Here is a 26,115-nt window from a genome sequence, read left to right as displayed (position 1 = left end):
TTTAATTGGACAACTAAGGCGCCATAGTAAGCTCCATTCAAACATAAAATTGGATTTTAATAATTTCTAAATAGTCCACATGCTACATTGCAATTATTCAACCCTTAACTACAGCTCAATCTAGAAAAAAATATTAATGATAAATTGGTCCCTTCAATCCACGACTGTTTGTGGGACACTCCTGTGAGCAATTGGCTGCTGCGTTTCGTCCACATAATATACAGTCAATTCACTTTACAGTATATTCTGTGAAGCGCTTTGAGATGTCTTGAAGATGTGATAAGGCGCTACATCAAATGCAAGGATTACTATTATTATTATGACTCTGATAAACCTGAAATAAGTCCCAGCGGAACAAGCAAAAACATGTCAAAAGTACAGTATAATACAAATCAGATAGAAAGAAATTTAGTACAGATTGGAAACACATGCCTTTGGAAACAATTCCAATAGATATAGATTGTAATTATACAAAAAAAAGTTTGTAAACTGTAAGCACTTCATATCATTCACAAACCATTACTGCTTTGTGACTTAAGTCTGTTCTGCAGTGTACCTACCAAAATATGATCAAGGCAAACCTAGATCTTGTACACTGCTGATTATGTGTTGTACTGCTATGTATTTTGCCTATAATGAAAAGTACTAAACATTTGTACTGCTGTACCTTCAATTGAAATTTTGTTGATGATGGTACTCATGTAACTTTTGTAACCTTGCTAGAAGATGCTGTGTTCTCCTTTATCTAATGCCCTTGCTTTTGTCTAGTGCAGTTATGTGGAAAAGGTATTTGCCACCAGATGGTTTTGGTATGCAGAAGCCAAAGAAAGTGTTCAAATGTAGTAAACAAGTCAGATATGAATGTAGCTGCTGTTTTGACAAGAGAGCAGACTCGAGAAGATATAGTGCAGAAGCCACGTTCTACCTGTTCTTCGGATTAAGTAACAATGCCTTTTCCGTACCTCTGCATTGCTGATAATAAATTGTTAATATTTGGTCTCTGTGAGCTTGATTATCTGGTGTCCAAAACCATTAGGCTCAATCTTTAGATTCAACAATTTCAGATCTCTGGCATAATTATGTGAATCCAGCAAGTGAGAGCAGGAAAAGATTCACTCAGAGACTCATTATGTGGCTGGATCCAAAGTAATTCCATGTGAAAATATTCAGTTATACCCTGGAGATTTAACAGAACGCTACAGAACAGCACATTTTATATTAAATATAGTGTAGAAAAGGCCATTTATAATGCAACTGTGAGAAAAGCAATTAACATTGGATATTGTTGGTACTACATATTTTTATCCTCATTTCGATGTAACAGCAACATTAAAACAAATTGCACCTTCAGCCTGCAGATAAAACAAATCATAGATGTGCCATAAAATGTCTAACAGTTTGTCTTGTGCAATGAAACAATGCATTTAATTCATGGTGATTAAGGATATATATTTTTAATTTTACTTTCTTGTGAATGTTCTAAATGCCGAGTGGGAGTGATCGCTACATGCTTTTGCTCAAGTGAGCTTCCAGTTATCTATCTCCATTCTACTTGTGCTCTGGCAGTCTTGTAAACTAATTGAATCGGCATATATGACACTAACAGAGTTTTCCGCCATATTGTTATGGTACTTTTGGCCATATAACGTTAGCAGGATGGACCACTCCAGGCAGATAAATCAGCATTTCTTCGGTGGGAGGGGAAATGAAGTGATACTGTGTAACATACTCAATTTCATATAAGTGCGTGAACTTGCAGAGAACTGAATCAATAGTAAAGTAAATGTAGGGTGGAAAAGGGTCAAACTGAGGTGAAACTGCCTGGAAATCAGTCACATTGATTGGCCTCTGTTACTCTCATTTTGTCTCTTGCACGATTCAATTATGGCATGTGCAAGCAGATGACACAACAAGTGTCATTGTTTCGGTTACGCAACATTTGCTTATGGTAAGCTAATGCAGAGGGGGGCGGGGGAAGAGAGGTGGCTAAATACCTGTGCACCTCTCTTGGGAACAGAATGTCCAGCGTTCCATTCCTGTAGGTTCATTCAGCTCTTTACCCTCACAATGTGGATAAAATGTCCACACATTATATTTGGTGGGTAGGGAGGCAAAGGGTAAAGGAGTTAGGCATGATTCGCTCAGAGCTGAACTGGCAGATTTGCAGTCACCCTAAGTGGATGTGCAGGTGCAGACAAGTTCTTAACTGTGCGAGCCAAAGCCTAAAGGTTAGGGCATTCCTTTCCCAGCTCGACAAGTACCATGCTAATAATACATTAGTTGTTCTCAATTTCTCGCTGCTCAAATTTATCACTAAAGTAAACGTTATGGGTTAACCTGCTGTACAATGTATTGCAGAAAGCCTCTCCTCGGTCTTGCATCTACCCTCGCATTTCCGTACATGGCAGATGGTCCATGGCAATGAGAACTTTTCGTACTTGAGATGCCTGTTATTGGTCCTAATCTTATACACGATATTTTACAGCTTGTAACTAAAGTGCATATTATAGCAACACAAGGCCACTCCTGGGGCTGCTCCCCATTGTAAAGGTTGGGGAGAACATAGGCTGAACAAACAACTGCAGACTTTTAGAGCTTAAACACAATTGGCAAAGCACTCAGTTGTTGAACGTTAAAAAGGCAAATTAAACAGGAACGAGAAAGGTGACATTTCAATAATTTACCCACAGGAGACACCTCAGCCTCTGCCCAGCATTTGGAAATATGTTAATAAATGGGAGATTCTCAGGCAAAACAGCCCTGGCAGCACTGAAACAGTGTTGAGGTAGCACTGACACAGTGCTTTCTCTCCAGAGATGGTCAATTCCTGGGTCCACTTTTATTTTGCGTTCGGCTGATCACAGCACAGCAAATAAAAACGATCACGGCTACAGCACGTTACTGCTCCTATTGAGCAATTTCAACATGGAAATTACTCGAACTAACTTATTCGGAAGTCAGTAGCTCAAGAGAAAGGAGCAGAAATGAATCAGACATCGCACTGGTGGAACAGAGAGGAATGTTACAGGCTACCTTTTTCACAGTCCGGTTTCACACAGCTCAGAACACTGGCAGAGGGTTTGGTTCGTGAGTATATTATTGACGATTTAAAGTGGACTCCCTTTGTGACTGTCTTTCTCTCCAGCCACTAGTCTGTGTACGTACACTGATGATTTACAGTGTGTCACCCCCATTCTGTTGGCTGTGTTAGTCATCAGTACCATACCATTGACAAGTTTCCTGTAAAGTCCATGGTGTGAAGCTATACTTACCAATGGCTCTACTGACCTCAACTGGTAATGGCTGACAAGCTTACAGCTCCCTGACTCTATGCCAACCATTCCTTTCACACAACATTTACCCCACTCATCAATGCTGAAGTCCTCTTATTACAGAAGGTCAGGCTGGTTCCGTTTGAGTGACCTTCTTTAATCAATGAAGTCTTCAGCTCGATCTGGCAAGCCAAGATGGCTGCATCCAGCTCAGTGTGAGCCCTGTGTACAACGTAAAACATCAGTCCAACGCTGATGCAAATCTGGAACCAGAAGAGAGCAAGCAAATTAAAGGCACATTTTAACTTGCATCTCACATAGAATACAGGTACATTGGCTTTCATATACTGAAATTTTATAAACACCATACAATTGGATCCACACAAACACATGTGTGGAGAAATTTCACCTGGGTCTAGATTTATTTTCTTTATGCAGCATTTTAGAACATCCAGAATTTGGCAAATTGTTGAATTCAGTCTTAACTCTGAAGTCTGTTTTCTGTAGTTTTGTTTTTAAAAAAACTTACAGAAAATTTGATTTGAAATTAAGGTTGTATTTAAGAATTTGCCCAATTCTAGACGACTTGAAACACTACATAAATAGATTAAATCTAGACTAAGGCGGAATTTCTCCACTGTGGTATGTCAACAATGGAAACCTTTTAAAGAGTATTGCATTATTGTATTTTAATAGCTTTCTGGAACACAATCTAACTAGTCGGGAATGCACACTGCATAATATTGTGCAGATATAGTGAGCTTTCCTTTTTCTGATCCTGACTGGAATATAAAATCAAATGAAATAACAAATTACACTCTCTCTTAGCAAATTTCCAGCAGACTGTTGATCTGGTCCTACCTGGAGGCTAAATATAAAATAGCCACTGACACTCTGTTCAGCAATAACATCTTCCATTGTGCGCAGGGTAGTCCCTAGGTACGAATTCAGAAGCTGAGTGGGAAGAAGTCCAACAGAAGATGCAACAAGGTAGTTCGGCAGAGATAAATCTGTGATCTGCATTGGTACAAAAATGACATGTTAAATCAGAAGACTAAAATATTTTTTTAGAAATAGATAATTCACCAAATTGCATTTATATAGCACCCCTCACGCAGAGTAGCATCCCGGAGCGCTTCCAGCGAATAAGTTGCTAATGGATAAGGGTGAGGGGGGGGCTCTTGAAAATATTCCCCATTAACTCAGAGAATTTTGCTGAGAAACTTGACTTGTACAGGACTTAACCACAACCACCTCAATAGATATTAAAACAGTATTTTCATGGAGCACAGAAACACATGTACACGGAGCTCAATACTGAGAAATACAAGATACAAGTACAAACTCGAATCTGATCATTTTAGGTGGGGCATCTTTCAGGAACTTAAATTAGCTGATAATGCACCAGTGATGTGAGGCACCGAGCCGTAAGAGCCAGGGTTAAGAAATCAGCACCATCGCCTGAATCAGAAGGTTGTAGGTTCGACCCGCCCTATTTCTGTGTAATCCCCCAACAAAGAGCAATCACTTTCCGACTAACAAGTGCTCAGACCCAGATTGCGGTAAGAAATGCTTCTGGCCCAGCTGATTTCACTCTACCAGAATCCGAACCTTAACTTCATCTCACTGCAACAACAACAACTTGCACTTATATAGCGCCCTCCACGCAGGGTAGCGTCTCAAAGTGTTTAACAGTGGCGGAGCCTGACTCTGAGCTGGGTTGGGTGGTGGGGGGAGGTGGCCGTAAGCATTGTCGAAAAGGAAGGTTTTCAGGCGGGACTTGTGGAGTCCTGTAGCTCAGTGGTTAGAGCACTCGCTTTGCAAGCGAAAGACCTGAGTTCAATTCCAGGCAGAGGGCGAAACCTTGGGCAAGTTTCCTTACTCCACACAGAGCCTAATAATAATCCCTCCAAAACCAAATACAATAATAAATTGGTCATTTTCAATCTACGACTGTTTGTGGGACATTGCTGTGCGCAATTGGCTGTCGCGTTCGCCCACAAATATACAGTCAATTCACTTTACAGTATATTCTGTGAAGCGCTTTGGGACGTCTAAAAGACGTGAAAAGTGCTATATCAAATGCAAGGATTATTATTATTATAAAAAGGGGAGAGGGGGGGCAAGGCGGAGAGATTGAGGGAGCCAGTCAAGCGGAGGCACCCGGTGGTGGATTGGGGCGTGAGAAGGTCAAGAGAGATAGGGAGGTGCCAGAGAGTGAATGGATTTGAACATGAGTGTGAGGATCGTGAAGTCAATCCGTTCAGTGATGGGGAGTCAATGAAGCCTGGCCAGAACTGGTGAGATGTGGGTACGGAGTTTGATTCCGAGTCAGTATGCGGGCACAGAGTTCTGAATGAGCTAGATCTGTTGAATAGAGGAACTGGGGAGACCAGTGAGGAGTGAGTTTGAGTAATCCAGGTGGGTGGTGACAAACACATGCACGCGGGTTTCTGCTGCATTTGGGGTAAGGTACGGTCGGAGGCGGGCAATGTGGAGGAGAAACCATTTGCCGAGATGAAATGGAGGCAGTTGGTTAAGTAGATCCCACAAGTGCGGTCCCACTAAGGTGGAAGAGGGAGGAGGAGTGTTGGAGGAGGATAGCGTGGTCGACTGTGTCGAACTCAGCAAAGAGATCCAGGAGGACGAGGAGGCAGAGGGAGCCCTGGTCCTAGATAGAGAGGACATTGTTTGTGACTTTGACAAGCGCTGTCTCTGTGCTGTGGGCAGGGCGAAAACCAGACCCCAGGGGCTCGAGGAGGGAGTGGAGGGAGAGATGTGACCAAAGAGGCGCAACAATGCATTCCAGGCCTTTGGCAAGGAAGAGTAGGTTGGAAATGGAACGGTAATGTTAGAGATTAGAGGGATCGAGAGGTGTTTTTTGAGGAGGCGTGTGATAACAGCAATTTTCAGAGAGTGGAACTGCCTGAGGAGAGAGACTGGTTGTTTTCAATCTTGGATTGAAAACGTCTTGAATTCAATCTAGGATTCTTCACACTTGGCGTTTGATGTGAGGATAGAGGGGGCTTGAGGGGATGCAGGGAGGAGGTGATGGATGGTGGAAAAGAGCGTCTTTGGATTGTTGGTTGCTTCCAGGATGACTTTGGAGTAAAAGGGAGAGGTGTGGAGGTGCTCGAGTCAGAGCTGGCGCTGAATCGTGAGGGGAGATTTCTGCCATCTGCTCTTGAGCATCCAGGTTTGTGTTTTGAGTGAGCAGAGATGACTGTTGTACCAGGGGGAGCAGGTGGGTTTCCCTAGCTCCACTGGATTTCAGGGGAATTGAAGGTTGTAGAGAGACAGTCATTCAACAGCTTGATGGCTACATCAGGATCCCTGCGGGTGGAGGGTCAGAGGGAGAGGCGGTCCGAGGAAGAGAAGTCATTTGTGAGGGACAACACTACAACACTAACCATTTCTTTAGTCTAGTCAGCTGGTCTCAGCCATCTTTCTTGGCAACTCATTCTAGCCATCAATATGTGTAAATAGATATATCCTTTCCGTGTACGGAGTCAGTCTTAAAATTGCCTCTCATAGCCCTGAACCAGCTCTGACTTGTCCTGATGCTTTGACATTGCTACAGTATTGTTGTCTGCTTATGATCTCATTTCATACAATTCACTTCAGTTCCCACATACTAAGTCACACTCATTCACAGCAGTTACCTATGAAACATTCTGAGACGTTTCGACTTTAAGAGTGTAATATCAAATGCAAAGATTATTTTAATGTTATTGTGGTGTGTTCAGTGCTGCAAACTAAACTATCTTACAGCAGAAAATAGGAATATTTAAAAAAAACTTGTGCAAACTTGTACATAGTACTTATACAAAGCCCACCTCATTCCTCAATGCAGCACACAGATAGTTGTCAAGATGTGGAAAGGTCTGCTTGACGGATTAAGGAGATATTAAAAGCGTTATGGTGAAAGGACAGGACATTGCGATAAAATGTTCAGCAAAGACCTAACAAACTGACAGAACAAGCTCAATGGGTTTATCTATGTTCTATGTTCCTCTCACATCCTTTCACATAGGAAAACATCTCAAAAGTGCTTCCAAGATCAGAGAGACGGAGCAGAAACACTTGCCACGTGGGAAGTAGGTGGAGCAGGGGTTTAGAGGAAGGAGAGTAAAGAAATAGGTTTCTAAAGAGGATTTGGAAAGCAGAGAGGAAGAATCCAGGCAGTGCAGTTTGCCATTGTTCACTGTGAACCGAGCGATTCAATTCTGCAGGGCCAAACCTGCACGGCTTCACATCATTTTTGCCACTGAGAAGAATTCAATGCGAAACAGAGGTGGTTGCTTAAAAAACAAACTGCTTTGGGCGACTCCCATTTGCAACACTTCAGCTAATTTGGAGCAGCTGCTAATAAGATGTAAGCAGTCACTGCTGCGCTTGGTATAAACTGAATTTGCAGCACACTGCTCAGTTCACAGGAATACCCCGAGTCCATTGCATGGATCACACTCTGATAACTTTTTAGCAGTGCTAAAAAGTGCAAGCTTATAATACCATTTTGGCATGAACCTAAGCAGAATCTCCTTAGTATTGTATGTAGCTTGATATTAAGCAGTGGTTTTACTAACTGTCATTGTTAAGAGCTCGATTCCTTTCCTACAAAAACGGGGGATGGTTCTCTAGAAGAAATAAAGTCTTGTGGTTTCAATCATTATTTTGGCCTCAAATCTTCACCAGCAAAAGTACACAAATATTTAAACTGCGTTTGTGCTCTCCAGAGTGAAGTCAGTGTTTCCCCCCCAGTAGTTATGGCAACATAAGAGCAAGAAATCAAGCTTAAAATCAGGGGAACAGGATCCAAGAGTGGCACCAACCTGTCTGAACACAGAGCAACTAAATCAGTGTGTTGTTTTAACATATGGTTCTTCCAATAGCATCAGAAACTGCTCATTTAAACTTCCTTTGAATAGAGCATGGAGGGGGAGAAGGAGTCAGAGTCCTTGCACTACTGATGGAGTTTCTCTGTGTAAAGCAATAACATACTTCTTGTTCAGCGCCAGTCTTAACAGTGCCTTTCATATCCCCAAACCTCTTCCCTCTTTCCCTGCTGTCTTGGCACAACTGAAATCATTGTTTTAGATTTTTTTTCTCTCCCATTTCATCCAGTTGGACGTCTGCAGATTAAGCATTCTGAGACCCTACCCCACATGAAGGGACCCATATAAATGCAAGTTATTACTGTTGCTGTAGTTGATCAATTGAATTCTGCTAAAAATACAGAGCTCCATTTACCATCCCTCCAAGCAGTGTCGGGAATAGGGCTGCAACATGATCTCACACTGTCCAAGCCTGTTTATACTGTACCCTTAGTGACAAAGTTCATGTCACAAAAATGACGACTTGTTGGCTTAAACAAGGCACATTAGCAAGATCAAAACCACATTACAGTGCCATTATTCTAATGACACCACCAGATATTCAATGCCACTGGGTTAAACGGGGAACTGCAGTTTCTCTCTCCAGCAGCTTCCTGTTTTTCTAATACTGCATAGAGACGAACGTAACACAATGGTAATCACTGCACTGCCCTTATACTTTCCGGAAAACAGGATGTGTCCCTCCAGGGAGAGAGTGCGCATTCCATTCCAACAATCTATCTCTGGCATTTCCATGTGTGGGTGGGATGCAGGGAAATCTCAGCTTGGTTTTGATACTCTTCAGCATGGTGATGGGTAACATCCAAATGATAGAACTGGCTATAGCCGAATAGAAGATCTATTGCCCCTGAGTGTTCGATTTAAGGAGATTTTCTATGGGGTTGAGATCGCATGCTGCTTGCTTAAAATCCACTATTATGGTTACATTGCAAGTCTTATACTAAATATATAAACATTTACATATACCTTAGCTCAAATTTACATACCCACTGTTCTAACTTTAACTATTTTGCTATCAGCAGCAACATATCAGGAACAGTATGTCAGTGTCTTGCAGCATACCAGAAGATTCACGTCAAAACAATAATAATCCTTGCATTTGAAATAACGCCCTATCGTGTTTTCGAGGTGTCTCAAAGCGCTTCACAGAATATACTAAACAGTGAATTGACTGTATATTTTGTGGGAGAAACGCAGCAGCCAATTGCACACAGCATTGTCCCACAAACAGCTGTGGATTGAAGTGACCAATTTATTATCACCATTTTTTTGAAGGAATTATTACCCCCAGAAAAGTGATCCACCAATCGTCTAACAACCAGGTTCCTACTTACTGCTAGGTAAACCGAGGCGTAAGGAAACTTGCCCAACATTTTACCCTGCCGGAAATTGAACCCAGGTCTCTCGCTTGGGTTGGTGCAGCACTTTGACAGAAAGTAATGTTGACCTTTGAATCTAATATGACAAGATTCTGCTGCATTCCTTCCCAGTAGCTCAAAAGCCACAAAGCAATAAAAGTTCACAATACATCCTGTCCAGGTTTCGAAATATAAACATGCCACACAGTAATAATAATCTTTGCATTTGATATAGCGCTTTTCACATCTTCTCGACGTCTCAAAGCGCTTCACAGGATAGACTGTAAAGTGAATTGACCATATATTTGTGGGTGAAACGTGGCAGCCAATTGCGCACAGCAGTGTCCCACAAACAGTCGTGGATTGAAAACGACCAATTTATTATTGATTTTGTTTTGAGGGATTATTATTAGGCGTGTGGAGTAAGGAAACTTGCCCAAGGTTTCGCCCTGCCTGGAACTGAAACCAGGTGTCTCGCTTGCAAGGCGAGTGCTCTAACCACCAAGATACAGGACTCCACAGTAATGCACAACCTGCACAGAGAAGTGTGTGCAAGCACCTTCCTAATCAAACAACATCACTGCTGCTTTTAAAAGGTTAGCTTTCGTGCTGGTCTGTGAGTTAGAAGTTTGTGGGTTCAAGACCCACAACAGGACTTATAACTCATATAGTGTAAAAACTGACACTCCAATCAATGCAATGCTGGGGGTTGTGCTGTTTGAGCTACCGTCCGCTGAATGAGACGTTAGACTGTCTGCCGGTTCAGGTGGACATTAAAGATCCCAAAACACTATTCGAAAAGAGAAAGGAGTTTCTCCGAGTGCCCTGGCCAACAATCCTACAGATAATATTGGTCATTCACGTCATGGCTCCAGTAAAATCCACTTTTGGAAAAACTTACACGTCATAGATATGAAAGAGGCCATCAGTTTTCTTATCCTGAAGGTTAGTTCAAATGCGTTATGGTTTCAGATATAGATACTACAGTATTCAGCACACACTGGGCATGGAACGTGGGATCGTCCAGGATTGTACAGTTTCACATTAAGCAGTTTTTTTTCTACATAACTTGGAAGCTCAATCTCTCTCTTAAAAAGTAAGAAGTGTATAGGCTTTTGGCTTCTATCATTGCTTTTTCTGTCTGTACACGTGGACATAACACAAAAACTCTCATTTAAAAAGTACCAACTAGACATTCAGGATTTGTGGATTATTTTCCGTAGTTCCCTAAAAAGATTCAATTAATAGTACCATTCAGAAGTGCTCCTGGATATTATATATGAATAAATGGACTAAAATTACATATATAGCACTGCTAAACACTACCAGACAGAGTCCACATTCCATTGAACTTACATGAAATAGTTCAGGGGAGAGGAATTCCCTTTCACAAAATGTTCTGAATGATTTAATGATTGACAGCAAATTTCCCAACCTTGGCAGTGGGAGCGAGTGCGTTTCCCATTACAAAGGCACACTAACAGTCGTCATATTTAGTAAAATGTGCAAGACTTCAGATGCTTCATTATTAACAATAACTTATAATAATACTTGCATTTAATATAGCACCTTATCACGTCTTCGAGATGTCTCAAAGAGCTTCACAGAATATACTGTAAAGTGAAATGCCTTCTGTATTTTGTGGGTGAAATGCAGCAGCCAATTGCGCACAAATGTCCCACACGTGTCCAGGTGTCCCACAATCAATCGTGGAGTGAGTGAGCACCCTCCACCCCTCCCCCCCTCCATTTTATGATATCTTTGCACACGCACAACATCTCAGATGTTAACACTTTCCACAATTACACCAACCTGAGAGACCTCACATCCAAAATCCAATGTGCACAGAATTGGTTGATATTTTTAAAGTTTGATGCATTACTAATAATAAATTGTAGTCAGCCTTAGCATGTAAGATTAATTCTAAGATCAATTTGTAGAAATATTTCAAATTCAGTCTTAATCTGGAAACCAATTCTTTTTAAGATCTGTGGGAAACTGGTTTCCAAAGCAAGATAGAATTTTCCATAGATCTGCATAAAATCCCCACCTAGTTTTACATCTTTCCAATAATCCCACTCACCATAAAGAGGGATTTGAAGCCATAGGTTCACAAATCCAAACAAATCTGTGCTGGTCTTGAACCTTCTTGAAACCCAGATTTGCTGCTCTTTCAGATATTCAATACTCGTGGAGTCCTGTAGCTCAGTGGTTAGAGCACTCGCTTTGCAAGCGAGAGACCTGAGTTCAATTCCAGACAGGGCGAAACCTTGGGCAAGTTTCCTTACTCCACACGCCTAATAATAATCCCTCCAAAACCAAAAACAACAATAAAATTGGTCATTTTTAATCTACGACTGTTTGTGGGACATTGCTGTGCGCAATTGGCTGCCGCGTTCGCCCACAAATATACAGTCAATTCACTTTACAGTGTGTTCTGTGAAGCGCTTTGGGACGTCCTCCCGACGTGAAAAGCGCTATATCAAATGCAAGGATTATTATTATTATTATTATTATTATTACTCTGTAAATCCCTTTCATTTCCTCATTTCAGTTTTTAGATCCACGTAGTACATTGCTACTTGGGATTGCAGCATCTTCTTCAGCTTGTTCTCATAAATGCAAGCTATTGCGGGGGCAACAGGACACTAATACAAATAATAATCCTTGCACTGAATATAGCACCTTTCATGTCAGAAGGACGTCACAGGGTATATTGTAAAGGTAGTGACTGTGTATTTGTAGATGAATATGACAGCCAAATTGCACACAGCAATGCCCCAAAATAGGTATGAAGTGAATGACCAATTTTATTTGAGGGAATTGTTGGCTACTGTGATGCAGTTTAGCCTATGTTGTGAGTTTATAGGGCTCATGGGGAGATTGAATCCACAATCTTCTGACTCAAGAGTTGAGAGTGCTACCAACTGACAGATGATGCAGAAGGGAAAGCTTACAAAAGCTTATATAATGTAGCATTACATACCAAATCACAATTAGTTTTCCATTTCAACTCTTTACTCTCCTCTTTCCCCACCTCCCCAGTACCAGACCCCACTGGAATTATTTAGCAGGTTTTGTTTTTGGTCAGCCAGTTGTGTGACGTAACAACAACAACTTGCATTTATATAGCGCCCTCCATGCTGGGTGATATCCCAGAGTGGTTAACAATGGTGGAGCCCGATGCCAAGCCAGGGGGAGAGGAAAGGTGACCATACGCACGGTCGAAGAGGAAGGTCTTCAGGCGCAACCTGAAAATGGGGAAAGAGGGGGCACGGCAATGGGATTGAGAGAGGGATTGAGGGAGACATACAGAGAAACTCAGCACCATGCTTAAAGAGTATCAAAACCAGACTGAGTGTTCCACTTATTTATAGAAATTTCTGTTTATTTAATATAGAATATGCACTCTCCCTGAAGGGACACCCCCCGTTCACCTCCTCGCAGAGAGTTAGTTTCAACGCAGATTAGCAACAGACAAGAATTATGGTTCCCAGAGTATGCAGTAGAGTACTGCTAGAGTTTAACCTAATACTTCACAGCTTGCCAACACTGGTAAGCTTCCTTCTGCTTGGTCCAGCTCAGAGCACCCTGCCCACGAGCCAGGACAAGAACATAAGAACACAGAACATAAGAATTAGGAGCAGGAGTAGGCCATTCGGCACCTCGAGCTTGCCCCACCATTCAATAAGATCATGCCAGATCTATTCTAACTCCACCTACCCGCTTTATCCCCAATCCCTTAATCCCTTTATCCACAAGAAATCTATCAATTTTCAAATCTACCATAAATGGTTCATCATACCTTTAGAGGCATTGTTAGTTTGGCTCAGCGCTCGCACTCTTGCCTCTGAGTCAGAAGGTTGCGGGTTCATGTCCCGCGTCAGGATCTGGAACTCACATAGTCTAAGATGACACTCCAATGCAGTGCTTAGGGTGTGTTACACCGGTGTGCTGGCCAACAATCCCATAAATAAAATTGGTCATTCACTTTCTTGCTGTTTTTGTGGGATATTGCTGTACGCAAAATGACTGTCACGTTCACCTACAAAAAACATCCACTATACTTTCCAGTAAATCCTATGAAGCGCTTTGCGACGTTCTCCTGACGTGAAAGATGCTACATCAAATGCAGGGCACCTCGAACCACCACAAGATCACATCTGAGATGAGATGGATATAATCTCAATCCGTGGAGATTGGCACAGCTGCAACAATAAAGTACCACCTGCTGCCGGAAAAATCACTCCCACGCTCGGGAATTACTTTGCCAGCATTTACAAACATAGCATTTCCCATTTGAGCTCAGGCAATACATTGCTCACATTTACAACGACTACTACTAATAATAATAATCCTTGCATTTGATATAGCGCCTTATCACTTCTTCGAGACGTCTCAAAGCACATCACAGAATATACTGTAAAGTGAATCAATTGTATATTTTGTGGATGAAACGCGGCAGGCAATTGCGCACAACAGCGTCCCACAAACAGTCGTGCATTGAAGTGACCAATTTATTATTATTGTTTGTTTTGAAGGAATTATTATCCCCAGATATACGATCCACCAATCGACTAACATCCAGGTTCCTACTTACTGCTAGGTAAATAGAGGCGTGTGGAGTAAGGAAACTTGCCCAACATTTCACCCTGCCCAGGAATAGAGCCCAGGTCTCTTGCTTGCGAGGCGAGTGCTCTAACCACTGAGCTACAGGACTCCACTTTAGTACTTGGCTCCACTAAACAAAAAGGGCCACAAAACAAACTATTCTGCAAAATCTATAGATTTCTATTTGTCTCGCAGTTACAAGTGGCTTAATATAACCGCAAGTCTAGCGTTGCCACGAGTTAGGCTACTGTAAGCAAGCGCTGCAGCTCAGCAGGGCATTAAAAACAAATATCAAAGGTGGAAGTGGGGACAATAAAAATAAACTAGATCTGCCATCAACAACAGTAATGTTTTACTATCAGGGCCTTTACAAAGTCTAATCATATTATCATTTATAATACCCTTAAATAAATACTGGTCACTTCAATATTTTATTTACAATAAAATATAGTCTAATGATAAGGAGCTAAAGCATACTGAATCAGTCAGGCATATAATAATATTGCACCAGTTGAGAGTACAAGACTCACATTCAATATACACTTGTATATGATGCTGAGAACTGGACCCAGAGGAAAGCAGGAATTATAGGCTTTTCGAACATGGAAGATTTGGGGCACCAGTTGGGAGGACAACAAAAACATTACTCTTCCAGTGCAGTTTCTCTGAAATTCCACAGATGGTCGTGTAAGAAGTGCCTCTCGTTCCCGACAATCTGTTCTACTGTCAGTGCTCTGACTACACAAACAATACCAGCAGTGACCCAGGGGAATAATAAGTCTGTGTTTAACCAGAAATATGTTGTACTCTCTACACACCAACACATCTTTCCAAACACAGTTATGTGGAAGGACCAGCAGATAGTGTAGTAAAATAGATACTAGTGTGCTGCAGTTTATTTACAAAGTTTATTACACAATTTACAAAGTGTTAGGCATTAAGAACACTATTGTACTATACAAATCAGCTTTCATAATTACACCAAAAAGAGCTCCAAGTGCAGTGCCTTTCTAATCCAGTTTATCCTGGCTGTTCAGGCAGATGTTAACTATGGCACTACTCAAAAAGAGAAGGGAGTTTCTTCCAGTTTCCTGGCCAACAATCCCCCAAATAAAAAAAATGGTCTATCAATTCATGACTGTTTGTGGTACATTGCTGTGTGGAAATTGGCTGCAATATTCACCTTCAAAATACACAATAGTAAATCCTGAAAAGCATTTTGAGACATCTTCCAGACATGAAAGGCACTATATCAATTGCAAGGATTAAATTATTATTTATCCAACAACACAAATAACAAATTTGCATCGATAAGGCATCTTTCATGGCAATTTTATTTGCCCAGGACACCGGGAGAAACCCCCTTAACTTTTCAAATATGCCATGGGATCGTTAACATCCATCTGTATAGGCCGAATGGGCTTAGCTTCACTCAAAGGACAGCACCTCCAACACTGCAGCATGTCCCCTGTACTGCACCTGGAACACTGACCTAGACCATGTGAGTTCTAAGACACAATATGAGGCTTGAACCCAATAACACAGAATGAGGATTGGACTCCCTGCAGGAACATTAGGTTTCAGCAAAGCGACTTTGTACATGAAGAGCTGAAAGCAACAGCGCAGGTGGTATAGGGACAGCATAGCGGCAATATCTTCTGGCATCTCTGGCTGGCTGGCCTGACTGCACTACTGATCACCAGATAGGAGGAATGGAAAGATGAAAGCTCTCTTGAAGTAAAATAAACCATTTGAATATTTCCAATGAGTTGCTTTTTAAAAACACTTCAATTATAATTTAAACAAAAGTACCATAATATTTATTTTTCTTCCATTTGTAAGGACTAACGTGAATTATTGCTATAATAATGCTTCGGGATTCATTTTATAATGATAATTATCCTTGCATTTGATATAGCGCCGTATCACGTCTTCGAGACGTCTCAAAGCACTTCGCAGAATATACTGATTGTGTATTTTGTGGGCGAAACGCGGCAGCCAATTGTGCACAGCAGTATCCCACAAACAGTCGGGGATTAAGTGACCATTTTTGGGGGAGGAGGGAGGGAATTATTACCCCTGGAAAGTGATCCGTCAATCAATCAATCAACTAACAACCGGGTTCCTACTTACTGCTAAGTATACAGAGATGTGTGGAGGTAGGAAACTTGCCCAACGTTTTGCCCTGCTGGAAATCGGACCCAGGTCCTGTAGCTTGTGAGGTGAGCGCACTAACCACTAAACATGCACACACACAAACAGACACACACGTACACGCACAGACAGACACACACACACACACACACAGATAAACAGAATTTTTGTTTGGGGGTGGATAGTATGTGCTTTAAAAGCTGCTCTAACAGAGACAGTGAGTAATATTTACAAGTGGTCAATCTCATTTTACTGGTTACTGTTGTGAGGTCATCCGTGGCTGACCCCCAGCCCACAGATGTAGAGAAATTCTCAGAGATAAGCACCTGTTGGTGGTCATAATTTGCTTGCCTTCATCAGAAGTTTTATCAACCACAAATACACAGAGCTCATCTTACTGAACACGTACAAATAGGGCATTCTGGTACAACAGCTGTTACATTTTTTTTACAAGTGTAAAAAAAACTGGTTACCAACTGAAAAGTTTAATAGAGCAATTTAAGTAACGGAAGTATATCCACATTATGCAGCTCTTAACACATGCTCAGGAAATACTGATGTAGGAAACTATCTGGCTGCTTGTTGACAGGATGGAAGCCAAACTCATTGGCTCCCGTCAATGTCTTCTATCCGGAAGCTCCTCAACCTCCCCGGCCTATCCCTTAGTACTAAACCAGTGAGCAACCTCAGGGTCAGGTTCAACCCACAGCTGTCTTTCCTTCCCCACGTTCGGTCCCTGACTAGCACTGCCTTCCTCCACCTTGCCACATTGTCCGCTACCGACCGTACCTTACCACAGATGCAGCTGAAACACTCGTTCTGCGTTTGTCACCTCCTGACTCCACTTCCCAAGTTCCCAGCTCCACCATGCACAGGATCCAGCCAATTCAAAACTCTGCCGCCCACACTCATCCATACTAAACTCCGTTCCATCACACTGGCTCCCTAGTGCTGAACGGATCGATTTCAAGATCTTCACAGTCGTTTTCAAATCCCTTCATGCCCTGTCACCTCCCTATCTCTCTGACCTGCTAAGCCCACAACTCACTGCCTCTGCTCAACTGACTCCAGTCTTCTGCATGTCCCTCGTGCTCGCTGTTCCACCGTTGATGGTCGCTTTTCAGCCACTACACCCCAAAACTCTGAAACACTCTTAATCTATCCCTCCCCCTTGCCCCTTCCTTCCCCATCTTCAAGTTGCGCCTGAAGAGCTTCCTATGTGACCATCTATGGTCAACTCCCCCTGGTTCGGCGTCGTGCTCCGCTATTGGCAAGTGCTCTGGGACGCTACCCTGCATGAGGGGCGCTATACAAATGCAAGTTGTTGTCATTGTTAGCTACGTGCATAATTCTTACAAAACCACAAATGTAAGATTTACTTCCTTTCCCACGCGTATTCGCCAACTCATCTGATGTTATACAAATGAAACAGAGCACTGAAGGCCCATTGAATGAAGGATATAGTAACACCACGTCAATATTGGTTCATATGCAAACACAACAATGATTTGCACCTGCACAGCATCTTTCTCAGAGGAAGGATGTCTCAAAGTGCTTTGCAAAGACCAAGTTGCCCAAGTGCTTTGAGAAGTTGTGGGGGAGGGGGTGAAGGTGACTGAGGCACAGACAAAGAGATGGATCAACCATCTGCCTTTATAACTTCTGATAAAGGCAAGTCTATAAATTGCAAAATTAGCCAGCGATACAACTTTGGTTATCTTCCAGTGCTGTACATTTCTATATTGTTTTCCCTCCACCCTAACCCTACCCTGAGGTTTACAATACTATGTGCTAACTGGAGGAAGATGGCCTGGTTAGCCCAGGTTAGATCTCACACCAGTTTACTCTCCACCTCGGTAGGCACAATAGGACTATTAATGAACTTTAACAGCATCGGTCAATTTCCACACAAAAAACAATTCTAATCATCAACAGCTTAAAAGTACAGACTGTCGAAGAGTTTGAAAACTGTTCAGTCAGGCATGTTTGAAAACCTTTGGAGCTGTGGCAGGTTAAGAAAGGCGAAAGCTCAAGATATAACTGTACACCAAGTTTGCTTCACAATACATTATTTTTCTGGTTTGCATTTTCAATATGAATAAGAACAATAATTCCCATATTTATTAATCCTTGTATTTGATATAGCACCTTTCATGTCAAGGGAAGACACAAGATGCTTCACAGAATTTTACCATAAAGCATAGTCATTGGGTATTTTGTAGATGAACGCCTCAGCTAATTTGCACAATGTCCCTCAAACAGCCTAGAAATGAAGGACCAATTTTATCTAGGGGACTGTTAGCCAGGACTCTGGGAGAAACTCTCTTCCCTTTTCGATAGTGCCCCAGGATTTTTAATGTCCACCTAGTCAGGCAGACAGGATCTCAGTTTAACATCTCATCTTAAGAACAACACAGAACCACCCAATTCAGCACTGTATTGGAGAATCACTTAGTAAAAGCCGGATGTAATTAACTTTTTGCAGCACTCGTGTTCTGGGCTGTTGATCTGGAATACTTCCTTTCAACAGTTCATTTGACTGCTGCCCAAGTGATGTTGTGAGTTATACCTAGAATCCTCCATAACATGGGTTATTGTAAGACCAAGTTGGAACCTCCAACTAAATTAAAAGGGCTGTGCGCTTCCTGCTTGCAATTCAAAAACACAGAGGTAGCAGTGGTGCAGACACGATGCACTGAATGTCCTCCTTCCCTGCTGAAACTGTGTACGCTCAAAAGCAGTAGCAGAATGGAAAGGTGAGCTCCAGATTTTAAAAAAACAAGTCAGCGTGAAAGATGGAATTGGGAACAGGGAGCCTGGCAGGAGCTGTAGCTGTTGGGAGGTTGAAACCCAGATTGTGCTCTGGTTTTCTTCAGTGATCTCTGCGTGGGTGCAATAAAGAGGCTAAGGCAGAAATTAATTTGGGAATGAATGTGTTGCATCAAATTGCCTTTAAGCTGCCTTTGCACTCTCTTTTGAAGGGTTCATAATTGCTCACCTGATTCGTGAAGAAATGGAATTAAATAACACAACTGGAAATAATCTCCCGGAATTCCTCTGTGCCTTAGATTGTTTAAGAATATTGTTTAAAGTGAGAAATTATGGTATATTCCTCTACTTCAGACAGCAATCACCAGCAAACTGTTACATTTTGAAAATTCACACCTATCGCACCCACTGCATATTGGCTGTTTGCACCAACTTGCTAAAAAACTGATCTATGTTGTCTCACTCCCCTGCCTTACCTACCCTTTCTCCAAAATAACTTTCCCTTTTCAAATATTTGTCTAATTCCTAAAAGTTAATATGGATTTGTCTTCAATCACCATTTTACATAAGACATTCCACGACCTAATAATCCTCTGTATAAAACATACATATCTCGTAAGCTTTGACCTTAGTTCTTGTGATATTCATGTGGTGACCTGTCGAAAAGGAAGGTTTTCAGGCAGGAATTGAAAAAGGGGAGAGAGAGGGCAAGGCAGAGGGATTGAGGGAGAGTGCTCCAGAGCTGTACTCCAAAGTGTTCCCATATAACCTCTCATCCCTGATGTTATCTAGGAAGGCTCTTCTATGACTTCCTAACCCCCTACCAACCCGTTCACTCCTTCTGCTCAGCAGACTCGGGCCTGCTTCACGTCCCCGCCTTACCCGCTCCACCACTGACGGGCAGACCTTCAGCTTCTCTGCTCCCACCCTCTGGAACTCCATCCCACAGTCCCTCTGCCTCAACCCTCCCTTACCTCCTTCAAGACCATCTGAAGACCCTCCTCTTCCCTCCACCCCGTCTGATCCCAATCACCAACTCGGGTGTGGTACCCTGACTGTCCAGTGCTTTGGGACGTCCTCTGAGTGAAAGGTGCAGTACACATGTCATTTGTTGTTGTTGTTGTACCCTTGCCATAGTTATTCATCAACTAAAGCTTCAACATATTCTATTTTCATTTACTTTAAATTTGTGAATCTATATTTTTGAAGCTGATAAATTCTTGGGCTAAATAGCACCTTAACCAAATTATAGCCATGTTGGTTACCTGTACCTTGCCCTACAGTTAATTTTGAAAGCAGATCGTAAATTTATGCAAATCTCCATCTTCCTTTATAAAAACAATGACCACAACTGCATTTATTTAGGCCCTTTGCACAGCACAATATCTTAAGATGCTCCCCAACTTTCCTATACTTGACTTGCTTCCCAAGGTTAAGTCCAGGATAGCCAAGATTTTGTAATTGTAAAATACGCTGTTCACCCATGCAGTCATGCACTCACTCCAGGAACATACACTTCAATCTTGCTGGTGTTATTATCCTAGTCAGGATCTGGGACATTCACAGCCTGGTGACAAATGCTGTCTTTTTGCCAGGCCTCCCTTTTCTCCAAAAGTATTTCCTGGTCACATTATAAGAGAAGGGCCGCATCAATTAATCACTTTCTTTATTCTTATGTGTATCCCTAACTAATTACACCTTGTCAGGTAAATCATCTATTATTTATTTTGAAACAAAACCATGCATTCATATTGCTACCACTCCCTTTTCTTTGTAACATTTCTCCTTTTTGTAAAGTAACCTTAGCACTTTAATCTCTAAGTGTAACCAAAGCACGGTTGCTCCAATTACATTGAACTAGTATAACCGACTGGCTTGTAGTTTCCCTTATCCCTTACTAAGAACATCTTGTTCTGCTACAATAAGATCTTCCACTTTTCGTCATAAATTAATCCTGTGGTGTGTGTGATAACCACTTGCTTCCAAACTGTCCTTTTCCTACAAGTTACACTTCTGCTACCTCAGCAGATTTCTATCTTTATTTCCCCATTTAAAGGTCCAGGTCCTTTCCAAAACCTACATTCCACCCCAGACACTCTTTCCCTCACATGACAAGTTTTGCAACAGATTGCAGCACTTCAGCATTGGATGGAGTTACAAACTTTTCCATGATTCCTTACATGCAGCACTGACAGCCATAGCCTGTGCCTCTTCTTTCTGTGTGTCTAACCAACAGCATTACCAGAATTGATACCTGGCTGCCTGGTTGGCTGCATGTTCTGTCTTAGAAATCCTACAAACTATCCAAGACTCTGCATTCCCATAAGATATGCAAATGAGTATGTCCTCTCGCTTCAGAGTCAGAAGGTTGAGGGTTCAAGCCCCATGTTATGACTTTCAGCTCAGTCTAGGCTGATAACTCCAGGCTGGGGATCCTTCTGATCAGATGTTAACCCAACGTCCCACCCAGCTGTTCAGGTGCATGTTAAATATCCTGCGACACTATTTGAAAAGAGAAGGGAGTTTCTTTCAGTTTCCTGGCCAATAATCCCCAAATAAATTTGACCATTCACTTCATGTCTATTTGTGAAATATTATTATTTATATTACCACCCACTGAGCCTACATAAGTGTTCTCACCAAAACCCATCATCATTGTACTACGGATTTCCTCTTGCCTCTAATATATGAATTCTTCCACAGAAACACTCACTCAGATCTGATAATACATTTGCAAATGCAAGTATTATTGCTTATATTTGTTCCCAGCTACTTACTGTTCAACTAACTACTAACTGTCCAATAAGATCTCCTATGTATAATAGAATGTATAACATTATGTATAACGGCATACTTTTTGGTGAGTTATCTTTGTTGAAATCAAGTGATCAAGGGATCTAAGCTAAGCTTTTGTTCCAATCACAAATAAGTGACATATAAGCTCTCTTTATAAACACTTCACTACTGGTTTAAGTTGAAACCCCATGATACTTTTACAACCTAACCTAGGCTCCCAACCATGCTCCCTTAACAAGTTTATAATCATGCTTCACCTTTGCCTCACATAAAGACCCAAAAGGAGATTGGTACATTTATGGACTATTCCTGCAGAGGGGGAGCTCACATTTGAACGTTATATGTAATGGGTCTATGGCATTAGAAACAGTGAGAAGCAGGTGACTCCAATTCTCCAAATCTACCACATCTGATTAATAGCTGTCTCATAATCATTGCGCACAGCGTCTTTCACGCTTGGGTGTTGGCAATCTCCACCAGCTTTACACCTGCTCTCTCAGAGATCAGTTTTGTAAATCACTGCTTCCTGGAGCTGGCTAGGAGAATCTTTCCGGTTTTGCAGAACAAATCCTCGGTGCTGCAAGGTAGAGTAGTGAAAATAAGATACTTGAAATGCACGGCATCTGATATCATACAAATATCAAGTGTGACTTTTCAAAACAAATGCTCAAAGTAAATTTCTCATTCAAAAAATCTGCCCTCTCTTTCAAACACTGATCAGCTTTCTGTGATTGACCAACATCACAGTTTCTCAGATTTCCGGCATTCACATTTCTTCTTTTCATCTCTCGAACAGATGCAGCCCAACTGTGAATGTAGTTTCTATATCTGATGCAACAGCACACCACAGAGCAACACATTGAATCTCATTCACATTAAAACACACATGGGAGGTAGGCCTGCACCATGTGGGACACATACAGCAATGTGTAAATCAAAGCATCACCAACTTGCTTTTTCTTTCCCACTTGAAATAAAACTTAGCAACGGGTTTTGATTTTCCTTTTCTACACCTACCAATTCTTTCACTTTATGAAACAGCTGTTAAGATAACTGTTCTCTTTGGATAGTGTAGTTTGCTCAGCTACAGATTTTATGAGTGCTATTTATTACTTGCAATAGCAGCCAACATATTGTATCCAGAAGGGGTACTGCATTTACAGAGGCGTCTTCAAATGAAAGTGGCAAATATAGTTACCGAGCAGGGAACTAAGATAGATAAAGGTCCTGAACAAAGATACAGACAAAAGAGAGAACATATTTAGAAGGATTGTGAAAGCAGAGAATAAAGTAGTTATGGTGAAGTGGTTTTGGAAAATAATTTCAGAATAGAGGCAAGATATCCAAATGCTTGGCTCTGGATAGTTGAGCAAGCAACAACAACAACACATTTATAAAGCGTCTTTCACGTCGGGAGGACATCCCAAAGTGCTGAACAGTCAGATGTCGGAGCCGGAGCATGGGGGAGGGATGGTGTAGGGGTGAGGGTGCAGCACCTGAAGGAGACAATCGCATACCAGAGCTTTGGATCAGTTACACTACAGCTTCACACCATTTGCAAATGTAGTGCAACTGATGCAAAGCCAATTTGTGTCATTAGCCTGGTTCAGTTGTAGCACTCTCAGCTCTGAGTCAGAAGGTTGTGGGTTCAAGCCCCACGTAGGGAACTCACAGTCTAGGCTGACATTGCTGGAGATGTGCTGCATTGTTCGAGGTGCCGGCTTTTGGATGAGGCTGCAAACCAAGGTCCCATCTGCCTGTTCAGGCGGACATTAAGATCTTGTGTCACTGTTCAGAAGAGAAGAGTTTCTCCTAGTGTTCAGGCCAACAATCCCCCAAATAAAATTGGGCATTAACTTCATAACTGTTTGTGGGAATTTTTTGTGTGCAAATTGTGTCATGTTTGCCTGTAAAATATAGTCACTACAGTAAATCTTGTGAAGCGCTTTCAGAAGTCCTCCCAATATGAAAAGGCCAAGGCCCCTCTGAACTCTCGTCCAATTACGTACAATTCTTCCTGGTCAAATTACATCATTTCCAAAAGTGGAATGGCTTAATCAAACCAGTTAGTCCTTGCAAATATTATTGCTTCGCATGTATTTGTGCAATGGATTCAAAGCAATTCAATGAATACAAAGTTTGCAAAGTGATATTGCAAACATTTTCATTTACAGCAGCTGAACTCAAATCAGAAAAAAANTATGGCTTTGGGCTATTGTTCTCGCAATACATGATGTCTTTCTAATTTATCTTTTAGGAGAGAGAAAAACTTTCATTAGATAGACCTCATGCATTGTCAGAACAATATTGCTGCAGCTCCTGACCTAAAGCATGATAATCTCCAGAGATACAGCTGGGCGGTCTGTGAAAAAAACATAGAAGTACTATAATAAAGTCTAAACACACACACCATCCATGGTATTGACACACATAAACAAAAGGGAGATCATTGCAAAATACCCTAGAACTTTTTAATAGTGCCTTAATGCGCCAAAGTGCTTTCTGTCAAATGTACTGAATGTTTTTGTAAGTAACCACAGACATCATTTTGTACACCACAAAGACCACCAGGCCCAACTGTATCTGGGGGAAATATTGGCCACTGGAAGCATAACTCCCTTTTCTTTTTGAACGGATCTTTAACGTCCACCTGAGGGGCCGAGCTCGGAACTTCAGGTAGGACTTCCGAGGTCTGCCCGTTCGGGCAGATGTTAAAGATGTCATGATGTTTGGGAGAGATATTTTTCTTTGGCATCATGTCAGGGGATGTTCCAGATCCCTATGGCACAATTGAAAAACGAGGACATCTGAGCCCAAACACCAGCACATATGGCAAACCCTTCCCTCTCCTCACACCTCACCGACCTGTGAATCGACAAGTTTTACACATCACCTGAATCTTTTCTTCCATTCACAGCTCCAGTGCACCAACACCTGGACAGGTGAGGCCGGTTCCAAAGAGGTCAGAGTGTGGGTTACAGCCTCAGGCTGTTGGCGCCGGGAGGCGAGGAGACCTGAGGGGCTGAGAGACCGGGACAAAGCATTGCCCAACACGGTAACCGTCTCCCGGGGCATCATCGTGTACTCACCGCAAACACGGCATTTTGCAGCCCGAAGGGAATGGGGGTGAGTCTGGCCAAGGCCACCACCTTCAACCCGCTGCCGCCTTCCACCACCCTGACCACGGCGCTCAGCCGGTCGCTGCCCCGCACCTTGGCGGACACCCAGGCCGTCAGCAGCCTCTTGCAGAGGACGTGAGCCACGAAAGTCCCGACCAGCACCCCGACCACCACCAGCCCCAGCCCCGGCACGAAGCCGTACAGGTAGCCGGCGGCCACGTTCAGCACAATGTAACCCCAGCTGCAGGGGAAGGACACCAGGATGAAGCCCAGGACGAAGAGCAGAGTGCCCAGCGCGCTGTCCAGGCTCTCCACCCACAGCAGCAGGTCCTTCAGGTAGCGCCGCACCAGCGTGAGCGAGGAGCAGCAGACCAGGGTGAGGATGCAGACCAGCAGGAGGCTCTTGAAGCAGCAGTTGTTGAGGTAACAGGTGGTTTTGGGGTCCCCCAGGATGGGCATCCCGCTCGGCACCTCGTGCTGCTGCAGGTTCAACCCGGATTTCACGTGGATTCGCTCCTCGTAGGAAACCACGTCGACGGCGTCCATCTCGGCGAGCAGCGAGTCCGGGCAGGGTCTCTGCAGCCCCCGACTGAGCACCGACTGACCTTTGCTCAACTTCCTCAACACTTTGACGAGTAATCTGCAAAGATCCGCCAGAGTTCCACATGTTTGTGCGGAGGGGGAGAGAGAGAGGGAGAGAGAGAGGGGGGGGGGGGTGTGGGGGGGTTGTTCTTTTTTTTTTGGGGGGGGGGGTGTTGGGGGGGTGAGTCAGTCAGTCAGACAGGGAGGGAGGGAGGGAGGGAGGGAGGGGAAGGTGGAATTGGAAGACGAGGCAGAAAAGAGCGTTTCCCTTTTTTTTCCCCCAATTTCTTTTTTTGGTTTGTTTTCCAAAAAAAATGAAACAAAACTCACCGGTAAATGTTACCTCGGGAGCTTCGCAAACCGATGCATTTCTGTGGTGCGATGTGCAATTAACTAACTCACTCCACTAACTAACTAACTACACTAACTACACTAACCAACCAACTAACTAACTAACTAACTGTCAGGCGGGGGCAGCAGAAACTGCAAGGAAATCAACAATCCTGTGGCTTTGCGGCGAAAATGCAAGGCTGGAGCTTCTGTGGCCAGAGATTTTACA

At 42.7% G+C, this 26,115-nt stretch overlaps 1 protein-coding gene across 1 annotated transcript; it reads right to left on the bottom strand.

The window, feature by feature from the left end:
- Window positions 1–278: 278 nt before the first annotated feature.
- On the bottom strand, window positions 279–25,641 carry LOC103184967 (transmembrane protein 64). The gene is given in 4 exon segments (XM_007903240.2): window positions 279–3,535; window positions 4,134–4,289; window positions 24,945–25,590; window positions 25,592–25,641. Coding segments are annotated over 4 exon segments (1,041 nt in total). The 3' UTR covers window positions 279–3,346.
- Window positions 25,642–26,115: the final 474 nt, after the last annotated feature.

This window comes from Callorhinchus milii, unplaced genomic scaffold, assembly GCF_018977255.1.
Source record: "Callorhinchus milii isolate IMCB2004 unplaced genomic scaffold, IMCB_Cmil_1.0 Scaffold2, whole genome shotgun sequence".
Lineage (NCBI taxonomy): Eukaryota > Metazoa > Chordata > Chondrichthyes > Chimaeriformes > Callorhinchidae > Callorhinchus > Callorhinchus milii.
Note: the sequence above shows the minus strand (reverse complement) of the source record. Positions and strands in the feature narration are given on the sequence as shown.